Source organism: Aphelocoma coerulescens (genome assembly GCF_041296385.1).
Source record: "Aphelocoma coerulescens isolate FSJ_1873_10779 chromosome Z unlocalized genomic scaffold, UR_Acoe_1.0 ChrZ, whole genome shotgun sequence".
Classification (NCBI taxonomy): Eukaryota; Metazoa; Chordata; class Aves; order Passeriformes; family Corvidae; genus Aphelocoma; species Aphelocoma coerulescens.
This window is the reverse complement of record NW_027184085.1, coordinates 54,655,900-54,668,778: the sequence shown is the minus strand read 5'-3', so window position 1 is coordinate 54,668,778 and position 12,879 is coordinate 54,655,900. Positions and strand designations below refer to the sequence as shown.

The 12,879-nt window shown below is 43.9% G+C and overlaps 1 protein-coding gene and 1 long non-coding RNA gene across 2 annotated transcripts in view; one reads left to right on the top strand and one right to left on the bottom strand.

The window, feature by feature from the left end:
• SNX30 (sorting nexin family member 30) overlaps nucleotides 1–3,688 on the bottom strand; it is a 52,364-nt gene extending 48,676 nt beyond the window's left edge. The window contains exon 1 of the mRNA XM_069001001.1: nucleotides 3,317–3,688. Within this exon, the coding sequence (XP_068857102.1) occupies nucleotides 3,317–3,688 (372 nt within the window). The remainder of the gene's footprint in view (nucleotides 1–3,316) is intronic.
• LOC138103047 (uncharacterized) lies at nucleotides 3,688–4,880 on the top strand. The gene is made up of 2 exons (XR_011147648.1): nucleotides 3,688–4,303; nucleotides 4,471–4,880. It is a non-coding gene; the product is annotated as an uncharacterized lncRNA (long non-coding RNA).
• Nucleotides 4,881–12,879: the final 7,999 nt, after the last annotated feature.

The following is a 12,879-nucleotide window of genomic DNA, read 5'->3' as shown; positions in this document are numbered from 1 at the left end:
TTATAGAGACACATGGCCAATATATAAATGCTTTAGAAACAAGAATCTACAACTCAAGTGTTTCATGTTTCCTGCAGCATCACTATGAAAGTCAAGTACTTAGCAAAAATGTCCTTTCATTTAAGAGGTAAGATGCTCTCAAAAGTCAAGGCGTCTTGGTCCTAAAACTATCACCCACTACAAGTCAGGATTAAGACGACAAAAGTTCTGCAGCCCTCTTCTTACGATTTGGAAAACTTGAGACTAGTCTACTTAGATGACCTCAGTAAACAGCACAAAAGATTTGCCTTCCCTTTCCCATGACCTTCTGCTCTAGTAGCATTAGCCACTGTTCTTGAACAGCAGTCTAAGGTTTATCAGACTTTAAAGTTACACAGGCTCTGAACTACTACATTATTCCCATATTTGAATCAAAATCCAAAAGGAGACACACAGGCAGGTGTTCCTGTCCCCCAGGTTTCCCTGACTCTGAAGTGGTGTTCTTACTCAATGGATCAAAAAAAAGTAAGAAAAGCATGCTTTAAAGAATACAAAGCACGGCAGAGGTTCAGCCACTTTAAGCTACATATCTGTGGCAGTGAAAATTGAAACACCTTATGGGCAGAAAACCTCCCTTTACTTCTGAACTTTCTCCACTCAGAGGATTTCAGTCTTAGGTACTTGTAGCTTGCAGCAGATTTTAGGAAGTATTTGCTCAGAGAAAATATGAGGAACTCAGAAAAAGCAAATTACCCACTTCATGGTGATGGGCCAGCTATTGTCACTAGCCCTTTTCCCAAAGGGATATCCTAGTACAGGTCTGGCTATGGAGAATTGTCCTTAAAGAATCTGACTCAAAGACATTTTGCAGCAGGAGACTTTGACCATAACTTGTGCAGTACCAGTCTCCACCAGACTCTCCCAAAAGGCCAGAGAGAAGATTAGAACAGATCCTACTCAAGAATCAATAAATAACAACTGCAGAGCTTTAAGCCTAAGTCAAACTTGACTTAAAGTTTGTTTGTTTTGTTACTCAGTTATTGAAGTTACTCAGCACTGTTATCTGATTAGTGAGCCAGTCTCTCAAAAGATCAATAATCCACCATCAGAGACTAAGATTTTTAAAATCAACACTGGAAGTGTTTTAGGCCAGGCTGGATGGAGCTCTGAGCAACCTGGCCTAGTGAGAGGTGTCCCTGTCGACAGCATGGGGGTTGGACTAGATCATCTTTGAGCTCCCTTCCAACCCAAACCATTCCATGATTCTGAGACTGAGACATACAAACCACCCAAAAAGTGGTTTTACCAGTTTACCTCCTCTTACCATACTTCCTCCGTAGACTACACAATCAATACACACTGCAAGCATTGCCTTAAAGCTAGGAACACCTGTCTACTGAATTTTTCTTCTAAGGTGGGAAAGAAGTTAACACTTTTTTTTTCTTGCCAGTATGTGAAGTATTAAGCTGAAGAAAGGACATCCCATACACAGCAGAGCTGTTGATTTCCTTCCATCAAGAGGATAAGACATTTGGCTTTTTCTGCTAATTCAGCTAGAAGGAAAAAAAAAATTATATTCTCTTCCTACTGGATATCCTTTTATTCTGCAAGGATCATAGCCTAGTGCCATTTCCAGGTCAAGCACAGAACTGCTCTCAAGTCTAAATATCACTTACCACAGCCACTTTCCTCCGCCTTTTAGAGTACTTCTATGCTGCCAAGTGCCTAGAACAGGATGGCACTACATACAGGGTATGGGAAGGTGGATTTCATTTCTACTGCTGACGGAAAAACTGGGCAAGAACTTTCCTACTTATCAGACGTTAGCTGACCATAGCCCGAGGCTAGGGAGTTATTTCTGCTCCCAGGTTGTCAGGAATACTGATACACTTCTCAAAACCTCAAAGCAGTAAAGTAGAGAGAAGCTTGCTTGCACTCCAAAAGCAAAGAAGTTCTTCAAGACAACTGAGGAAAGACGTTATAGGGTGTGAGTAACTCCTCAGAACACTGCTTCTCACCAGCTATCTAGCAGTGTGGACAGACTGTGCTAAGAGGTGCAGCTCCTCAGCTGCAAGATTTGTGAAGGCAGCTGCCAATTTCTACTGCTACACGTTTACCACACAACAACCTAGTTACATAATTAAACCAATCTATCACAGACAAAAACCTCCACAATTTCTACCCCTGCCTTAGTCACATACCCTTTTCTCAGCAGGTCACCAACAGACTAATTCCTTAAATGAAGGCATAAGTTCCTGAAGAGAAGGTAAGCCTTGCTTCTCACTAGAGCAACCGTGGGCAAATGTTCACGGAAAGGACTCCTTACATGGGCAGGAAGAAGTGCTGAATCCCTACATCACAGCTGCACACAGCAGATGGTGAAATATGGAAGAGGCCAGGCTACCTTGACTCACTCTCCTGTAGCATGGGAGTGTATCGGGCCAGATACTGCTGACGGCCTCAAGGCTTTTGGAGACTAGGGGATCCGTTCTCCCAGAAGCAGCTCCATACTTCCCAGGACAATAGCCATAGAAGAAGCACTTCTTGCCACCAGCAACTCAGTAACACCTTGCATGCACAAACCCGCTGTGCAAGAACCGCTTTCGAGTCCGTATCACCTCTTGCAGTTCTTGCTCCCAGGAAATCCTACCTTAAAAATTTCAGGAAGTCTTGTCTACAGAGATACCAAGTCCTTACAAGTGTAGCTAATGTATCAGCAGTGCCGTACTGCCACTACCGAATTATCACCACGGGGAAGGCACTTCACAGAGTTCATTAGCGTCCTGTGAACACATGCCAGAGCTAGGAAAGGGAGAACAGACACAGATACTCCTGCAGAGCACGGTCTGCATTAGTGCTGGGAAGAAGTGAGCAGGAGTTCAGCCTGGAAAGGACAATCACAGACAAGTTGATGATAAGGAAACAATGCCAGCTCCAAGCCTTCCCGTGAGGGCTTAGAGGAAGGAGACAGGAAAGGAGCTGCAGCAATTCCTGAAAGATTTACACCTATCTGTGGACGGTATGAGCCACAGGCAGATACAGTAAAGTAAAATATTGCCTCTCGCAACCCTCCGGTGACAGCGCGACCACCAGTGTCCCAGCCGGTCCCTCGCACCAAGGGACACGATGCCTTTTTCCCCCGGAGCCGCTCTGGGCTCTTGCAATGGATGTCAGCAGCGCCCAGGGCTTCATCTCCCCGCGGGGAGACGAAGCCGGGAAAAGGGATGTGTCAAGAAAACACACACACAGCCCTTCTCCCTGCTCTCCTTCAATGCAGAGACCCCTTCAACACCAGAGGCCCCCCTCAAATGCCGCGCCCCCTTCCCCCGGGCCGTACCTTGTCGGCGATGCTGCGGGGCAAGAGCAGGTCGGGGCTGGGGGTGAGCGCCGGCCCCATCTCCTCGCTGCTGGACGTGGCCAGGGGATGCGGCATCTCCCGCAGCGACTTGGGCCCGGAGGACGGGAGGGGCTTAGGGGCGCTCGCCGCACCGCCCGACATCGCGCCGGGGCCGGGCAGCGACCGAGGCAAGGAGGGAGGGAGCGGAGGCCGCGCCGCCTCGGCGAGAAGCTGCGGGGCCGCGGCCGGAGCCTGCCCGCCACCGCCGCGATACGAGGAGGCGCAGGAGGCGGCGGCTGCGGCGACAGCGGAGGAGGAGGAGCGAGCGCAGCATCCGCCTGCGCCACCGCCCGCCCCTTTCCAAAGCGCCATCCGCGCCACCTGCCGCCCCGCTCCGCCCGGGCCGGCCCGGACCGCCGGCGGAAGGCGCGGGCCGCCCTGCCCGGCGGCGCGGGCAGAGGCACCGCCCTCGGCAGCCACCCGGCGGAACGGAACGGGGCGGCCGGGGGAAGGCACCGGGACTGGCGGAGCCCCGGGCGGGCCGGGGGAAGGCATCGGGTCTGGTGGAGCCCCAGGCGGGCCGGGGGAAGGCACCGGGACTGGCGGAGCCCCGGGCGGGCCGGGGGAAGGCATCGGGTCTGGCGGAGCCCCGGGCGGGCCGGGGGAAGGCACCGGGACTGGCGGAGCCCCGGGCGGGCCGGGGGAAGGCATCGGGTCTGGTGGAGCCCCAGGCGGGCCGGGGGAAGGCACCGGGACTGGCGGAGCCCCGGGCGGGCCGGGGGAAGGCACCGGGACTGGCGGAGCCCCGGGCGGGCCGGGGGAAGGCACCGGGACTGGTGGAGCCCCGGGCGGGCCGGGGGAAGGCATCGGGTCTGGCGGAGCCCCGGGCGGGCCGGGGGAAGGCACCGGGACTGGCGGAGCCCCGGGCGGGCCGGGGGAAGGCACCGGGACTGGCGGAGCCCCGGGCGGGCCGGGGGAAGGCATCGGGTCTGGTGGAGCCCCGGGCGGGCCGGGCCGGGCCGATCCGAGCCGGGGGAGGCACCCGCGCCACCGAGCGGCCCCGCCGGTAACCCCGGACTGCGGGGGTGTCGCTGCACGCTGTCGAAGGGCGGGTTAAGTGCCAGAAAAGTAATCCAGCTCCTCGGCTTTTCCAGGCTCAGTTTGAAGGGAAATTTGTAAACTGGCGGGTCGCGGTGCAGGACCGACCCCAGCCGGGCACAGGAGGGGACAAGGCCCGGCCTCCGGGACTCCCTCACGGTGGGAATGCACCGCAGGCAGATACACTGGGAGATGTCTTGCACGCAAGGCCTGCACAGAAACCTGCTTTCACTGATGCCATGTGATTACGTTTGGCGCAGAGATCTCACATTGAGAGATCTCGTATTGTAGAATGTTTCATCGTGCTGAAAGGAGCTGAAAGATACACCAAGACCTGTAGAAGCGATCCATGCCAATCTGTCTAATAGCATGTATCCATTACAAAAACTCAGTGATCTATCCACATTTAAGAGTGTGGAAGAAGTGTTCATGACTGCAGAATAATTAATAAATAGGAGAAAAATCATAGTCTGGTCTAAGATGTTCCCTGAGCAGATAAAGCAGCTAAATTTGGCTGATAATTTTTTTTTTTTCCAAAAAATTGGCTGCAGCACTAATTAGACATGATAGAGTAACATGCTACTGGGGAAAGTGATGTATCACTGTAAGAATGTCACAATCCCTTCAAGCTACAGATAGATATATGAAGATAAACATGCAGGTATGTGACCAGATAAGACTTGGATGCTGTAAACATTTCACTTGTGTTTAACTTTTCCTGGGGGGTACAGACCATTGAAATCAAAAGGGCAGCACCAATACCTAAAGCTAAGCTAGCAAGTTTTACAGGTGTCACTGCCAGGTGCCACACAGCAGGACAAGCATGAGAGCACAACACTGTGGACTATCATTACAGAAAGAAATGCTGTTTCTCATGGGGAAAAAATACAGAAAAAAAAAAATCAATCCTTACTATGAATAACTATTTATTGCATAATGTTTGAACCCCAGCAAAGATCAAAAGTCCAAGCCAAGTGCCAGGCCCAAAGTGAGAAAGCACCTGTGAAATACTCCTTGTTCATTACACTTCAGAAACAACAACCTATTTATCTATCAGGAAAAGGAATCAATACAAATTAGCCAGCTTAAATACATGCATCCCAACTTTCTTTTAGACTATCCAAATCGAAAGTGGAAATTATTGTGATAAAGCAGCAGGCAGGTTCGCGTATCTGCCACACAGCTCGGGAATTGGTTCCCTTCAGTTTTGAAACAGTCTGTATCTCAAAGATTTACACCTTACCAAGAGCTCTTCCTCTCTTCCCTTAAGCATCCTGTGTTTCCAACTCAACTCTTTTCCAAAGGAAGCCTGTCAGGGACACCAACACGTAATGTTTGGAAACCTGGGGCCATCTTAGTTCTGTGCATGAGTAGTAGACCTTCTACTCATTAAAAGTTGGCTTAGTGGGCAGTGAGCCGAGCATAAGGCTGCTGCATCCTTGCAGCAAGGAAGGCTGGTGGTATCCAGGCTGCCTAAACAGCAGGCAGCACAGGCAACAGATTGAGGGCAGGGTTTATCAGTCCCTGCTTGGCATTCATTAAACCTTATCAGAAATCCTGTGTTCGACTGTGGGACGTTTATACTGATGCTGACAAACTGGACAAAGTTCAGAGGGGGGCACTGAGATGGTTGGTGACCATCTGCAGCAGCAGCTGCATGGCTGAGGCTTTTTGAGCCTGGAGCAGATAGCTTCAAGGGCAGTTAATTGCATCCTCCAGTATCCCATAGGGAAAGGGTGGAAAAGATGGAAGTGGGCTTATCACAGCAGACCATAGCAGGAGGACAAGAGACAAAGGACATCAACTGAAACAGGAAATTCCTGATGGATGTTAGGAACAACTTTCCTCCCCCAGAAGATAGCCAAGAGGCAGAACAGATTGTAGAGAGAAGTTGTGTCTTCTTCACCCCTGGAGATTCTCAAGATGATCTGGCACAATCTCACATCTGACCCTCCTTTAAGCAAGAGATTGGACCAGAGACCCCCCCCTACATCCCTTCCAGCCTGAATGATTCAGTGCTGCTATAGAAGTCATGATGTCTGGTTTTGAGGTTATGTAAGTTGACCTCTCAATTGACCTGTATACAAGAATGAACTTCCAAGCTGCAGAGATTCACTTACTGGTCTAGTTTCCTGTGATAGGGCAATATATGCCTCTTTGTTTATTAATTACATTTATCTGTGTTACCTGTTTCTGCTATGTCATCCTTACTCATTTCATCTGACATAGAATACTTAGAAACATTTTCAAATAACTAACTGGATCAGTAAATACAAAATGCAGGAGTATTTGTGCACCTGTGAATACAAGTAAGCTGAGATCTGTTTAGAAAAACTTCAGAAGACATTAGTGGAAGAGCTGTTACATGAAAGGAAAATGACAAACTTGCTGATTATTATGGTGATATTCCTAAATTCTGGCTATGAAAGTCGTGTTAAATTTCAAAATTCCAACACCATAGCATACTGTAAAGTCAAGCTGGATAACTCTTGACACTAGATCACTTCAATGTAATTTATGATAATAACATGCTTAAAAAAACCCCCAAAAACGGACAGGGTAAGCAATCTAACCCTGTCTTGATAACTAATGACAGATGTCCCTCTTCCTCTGATTTCAGTGAGTACCAAATCTGCAAAGATTTGTACAGACAGCAATCTAGGTTTAACAGTGATACATATCTTAGGTAGCAGATGCAAATTATGATACTGAGAAATGAGAAGAAGACCAGGTTGGATGTAGCTCTGAGTGAAAGGTTCCCTGCCTATGACATGGGGGTTGGAACTGGATGATTTTTAAGGTCCCTTCCAGCCCAAACCATTCTATATTCTATGAGAAGAGTTCAAAAATCATAAATCATATCTGAAAATAGAGTAAACTTACTTTAAATGTGTAATCTTAAAAATCTGTACAACTGTCTGGCCTTTGCTGTATTCTCTGCGAGTTCATATCACAGACTAGGGTGAGCTTTTAGCTTCTTCTTCAGCCATGAGACAAACCCATTTCTATTTTTTTTAACATGGAAGATGACCATGTTATGTAGTTGATTTCAAGAAACAGAACTTCAAAAAGACAATAGAACATTGAATTTGAAATTAGACTTAGGGGCAAATTCCTGTACCTTGATTAGAACTAGTCACACAATATGAACAGCAGTCATAAAGAACTCCAAATCTATTGTGCATGAAATGAAACAGGAAAAAAAAGGTACGCCATGTAGCTGACTTCTTGAACGAATTGTTTTCTACACACAAATAGGAACCTCTAAATGTGTCAGCATGTGGTCATCTGGCTCCAACAGCAGGCACAAGAGGTACTGCGAAAAACGGAGGAAGGAAAGTGTCTATTTTTCTAATACCAGCAGTGAAATAAATAAATGTCTTAATTCTGCTAGGAAATTATGAGTGATTAAAAACATGGTTATGTATCCATGGTGGTATAATTTTACAACCATAATATTTTGCTTGATGTATATATTGATAGTTTTCTTTTTGTTAAACATCAACCAAGCTAAAACCATTCAGTACATGAAACATGCAACCAGAATAAAATACACAGTGAAAACCAAAATCAGTGGCAGGCTGAAAAGAGATTGCTATTCATTGCCCACATCTTAACCCAAGTTAACTTGAAAGAACTGGCATGCACTCTTGCAAAGTCATAACTATTTATTATGTTTACATCATCTCAGCTCAGAAGCAGGATGAAACAGAGAGGTATGTGTGTAATACTAACTGGGCAAGAAGACAAATGGTCAGGTTGGGGTTCAAGAATCTCACCAATTCAAGACAAATGTCACCGGTTTCCCATGTTTTTTTCCTGAAAAAAATAGTTCTGTCTCTGTATCACTGAAATCAAAGTCCTGCAGGCTACCTCTTAGGACTGTTTACTAGGATAAACAGGGAGAAGAAGGATCCACGAATGATGCATAGGAAAACCTACTTAAAAATTTAAAGATAGCACCTATCTTGCACTGCTGCTCTGGAGTGCTACAGTTACTCCAGTAATACCACCCAGGCTGTTTTTATAATGGTAGATGGTTTTTAAGTGCTCAGTGTGAGCCTGAGAAGAACTCAGTTGTTTCTTAACGTTCTTTTCATAATGCATCTTCATTTTCTTGTCCAGATAATGAGACATAAAATGGCAACAGGGTTTCCAGTTAGTATCAGGAGACTAGGTTCACATTCTATTAATGTACTAGACCAGACATGTAATGCTTTTCATCAAGTATTCTATTTAAAGACTAAATTCTAGGATTCTCAATAGCACACTCCAGACAGTACAAACAATAAGGTAGGCTTGAGGCCACAGAGACACTGGCAGGCTTGGCTAGTTTGACAGGTCAAGGGCAGTAGAAGTTTTCTTCCCTGCTGTCAAACAGCCTCTTCTCAACTGCTTTATCTTTTCCCTACTGTGGTCTACCTTGGTAAGGATAACATTTGTGTCTGCCTGCACATAGGCACACATGAAACTACTATGGGACAAGACCACTCTAGGAGACGTAAAAAAAAATCCAAAAATCCAATTGTCTTTTAAAAAAAGGTCCTTCCTTCCATAAGCTACTAGACCTCATGTCTTGTACTGCAGAGATTGGAGAGGGCAGGCTTTTGACTCGATCATATTAGATCTTATGCACGTGCTCAGTCTCTACAGAATTAGAATCAGTTTCAAGTCATGAGCACACAACACCTGCGCATTCATGCACACATGTTAGATAAAATGCATGAGCTTTTGCTGCATCAAAAGCCTTCAAAGCTGTCAAGTTTTATGGAGCTGCCATAAAGAGGATTGTGGGAACAAAGGACACTTGTGATACAAAGTGGAAGTCTGTGCTAAATGGCTATAAAATGAAAAATCAAAAACCCAATCAAGGAGAAAGACTATAACTATGGAAACAGTATCTTACACAATTGGATATAGAAACCCCAATCAGTCTAAAATGTTTAAAGACTTTAAAATGTGTTTTATTTGTTTGAAGGGGTTTCTTTGTGACACACACAATAAATAGAGAAAGGGAGCGTTTAGGATGGATATGTATGAGTAGCACTGCCATATGGAAATAAAAACAACATTCTGTAAGATCTTGGTTCAACCCAAGGAGACATCATGCACATACTATTTTCACTTACAGGGGGAAAAAACCCATTATGTTATTCCAACTATTCTACCTCAGCCTACAGTGAACAGAACTGCCTATTGTCATTCTGAAATACTGCAGTTTATATTCAATCAGAATTACAGTCAGTTTAATACAGCTTTCATTTATATAATGGGATACACAGCTCCCTCTACTCCAAGATGATGAGAACAGCTAGCCTGAAAAACAGCATTTTATTGCCTCAAGGGACAGCATGGCAAGATTTGTGAGGCAGCGTTCAAGAACAACCTCTTTTTAAACTGAAGATTTTGTAATGGCTTTCCGAAAGACACACTTTATTATATATAATAAAGAGCTTTATTATATATATTTTTGATTTGCTGAACACAAAGGAGGAATTTCAGGCAAAAGTATTCGGACACATCAGAGATTAGACACAATTCCTTTAAAGGGTTACACTTCCTCCTGTTTCTACAATCCAAGGAGGAAATTAATTGATATTGATATGAAACTCCTCCCAAAGCCAAGGGATCATTTGACTTGAGGCATGACCACGTTTTTGTAGAGATGCTTGAAGTTACTACTATGATCCATATTTGCCACACTTGTACAGAAATGAAGAATTAATGAGTCCCAGCTTTTTTTCAGCTGCATTTCCTTGCTGATGACTCTTCCTCCTTGCCCTGATGCTTCTTGTTTCTCTATCTTCCTTTCTTGACCCCCAACGAAGACCCACTGTCCACTAATTAATTCTTCTTACCAGTGTTAGCTGCGTAAAAAGGAGAGCAGCAGCTAGGCCCGTCTGCCTCAAACTACAGGTTTTTGGAATCACTTACATCCTCAGTCCTGGCGTGACAACACTGAGAATTGCACCAGGTAGAATTATTAGCTTGGATGCTGTGCTGCTCTTCACTCACCCTGCTTTTCAGCAGTTAAGGATTGCAAGCGAGGTGTCTAGATAAAATGGTCTGCAGATCATCCAAGGGAGAATAATTTAAAAGGGAAAAATATTAGCACATATGACATTTCTAAAGGCAAAATGAGAAATTACAAAATGAAACAAAACAAAAACCAATACCAAAACAGAATCAGGAGGGCAGGTGCTCAGTCAGCTGTTCATGCAAAGAGAACAGTTGACAATAATAGGAGTGGGAATGGCAGCAATGTTTGCTTCCCACAATATTAATCAACAAGGCTTTAAAGGAAACAGAAAACTCCCTGAGATTGTCTGCTGGTTTGGGTACAGGCACACACACACCCCCTTACAAAAACACACATACACACACACACACACACACACACACACACACACTGCTGTTACCAGGCAAACAATCCAGGGAACTAAATTCTACATCTGGACATTACAAGTTTCCAGACACAAATTTGTTCAGTTTTACAAATGTCAAACACTTAGTGAGTCTTTGAAAAGTATAAATGCAAGAAGAGACAGCATACTTGTTTAGCAAAATATTGCCTATCGCATAGAATCTATGTATATAATACTACGGCACACTATTTTAAGACCAATTAATCCATTATTATACCTACTGACAGTATTTTTATGTATACTGTACACTCTCAAAAATGTGATTTATTTCTTCATGATCTGCAGGCTACAGCAGATCTTAAGAAATTGTTAATTGCCTTCAATATCTCTGTATATATTTGGTTGTCCAAACTAATGGATTAGTGTGACATTTAGCACCATGTATACCCTACGTGTGTTCTTACCAATATAAATAATTCCATTGTAACTAAACCAACAGTTTTTAATAAGCCCTTTTTCCACTTAAGGCCTGAAGAGTGAGGAGGCTATGGACTTTTAGGATTTGATGAAAGAGAAAGCAGATGAAATTAAATGCCCTGCAGCATACTGAAGGTTTGACTACAAGATCCAGTACCATCCTCGCTGTAAGGAAGTGTCATTTGCTCAGAAGTGCCTGTTACATACATCATCAAAACCTTAATATTAAAAAATTTAATATCCTGCAGTAAAAGCATGTTTACATAGACACCTTGAACTAAGTCATAAAAAAAAGTAACTGATTTCCTCTACTTATCCTTAAATTCAGGTAAAGAAGAAAAAGGCCCTTTATTTCATGAAAATTGTTTAGTGCCTTAAAAAACCCCTGCATATAAAACTGAAGTAGAAAATGTGACTGATTTTTGGCTACAGAGAGGTCAGTGTTGCCCTATCTGTATGCAGTCTTTTAAATATTTATTTATTTATAGCGGTCCTTAATAACTGATTTATGTACAAAACTGCTATGAGCCACAGTTTCAATCACTACTCAGTTCAGTTTGATACAAACTGAAGTATTTTAACCACAAGGACATAAACCAAAAAGTCTCAAATTGCTGCTTTAAGACTAAGATTTATTCTCCAGGTCAGACCGGATCACTTAATCAGATACCCTAATCTATATAGTTGTTACTTGACATTCCAAAAGCAAACCATGCACTGGTTCCATGAACAAACCTTTCTGGAATTCATGCCAAATATTGCTGCTGTGTTCAAACACAGTCTGCATGGCAGTGATGAAAAGAAAGAAAAGAAAGAAAAGAAAGAAAAGAAAGAAAAGAAAGAAAAGAAAGAAAAGAAAGAAAAGAAAGAAAAGAAAGAAAAGAAAGAAAAGAAAGAAAAGAAAGAAAAGAAAGAAAAGAAAGAAAAGAAAGAAAAGAAAGAAAAGAAAGAAAAGAAAGAAAAGAAAGAAAAGAAAGAGAGAAAAAGAAAAGAAAGAAAAGAAAGGAAAGAAAGAAAAAGAAAAGAAAAAAGAAAGAAAAAGAAAGAAATGAAAGAAAAGAAAGAAAGAAAAGAAAGAAAAAGAAAAAAGAAAGAATTGAAAGAAATGAAAGAAAAGGAAAAAGAAAAGAAAGAAAAGAGAAAGAAAAGAGAGAAAAGAGAAAGAAAAGAGAGAAAAGGGAGAAAAGAGAGAAAAGGGAGAAAAGAGAGAAAAGAGAGAAAAGAGAGAAGAAGAGAGAAAAGAGAGAAAAGGGAGAAAAGGGAGAAAAGGGAGAAAAGGGAGAAAAGGGAGAAAAGGGAGAAAAGGGAGAAAAGGGAGAAAAGGGAGAAAAGAGAGAAAAGAGAGAAAAGAGAGAGAGAAAAGTGTTGGAGAATGGATTTATTGGGATCAATAAAGGAGCTGTGCAAGCTATTGAGCTGGAGGGTTTTTGGGCCTGTGTGTATGAGACACTTTCTGTGGGAAAGTCTCTGTGAAAAGCAAAACAGTTCCAGCCTGAGAAATTTCAGGGAGTAACGTACTTGCAGGTGTGATATCTAGGAGTATAAGGGAGGCAAGGACAAGATTCCTTTGAACATAACAAGATTGTGGAAGACTGCCAATGTAGCCTGATTGTGTGGAAATAG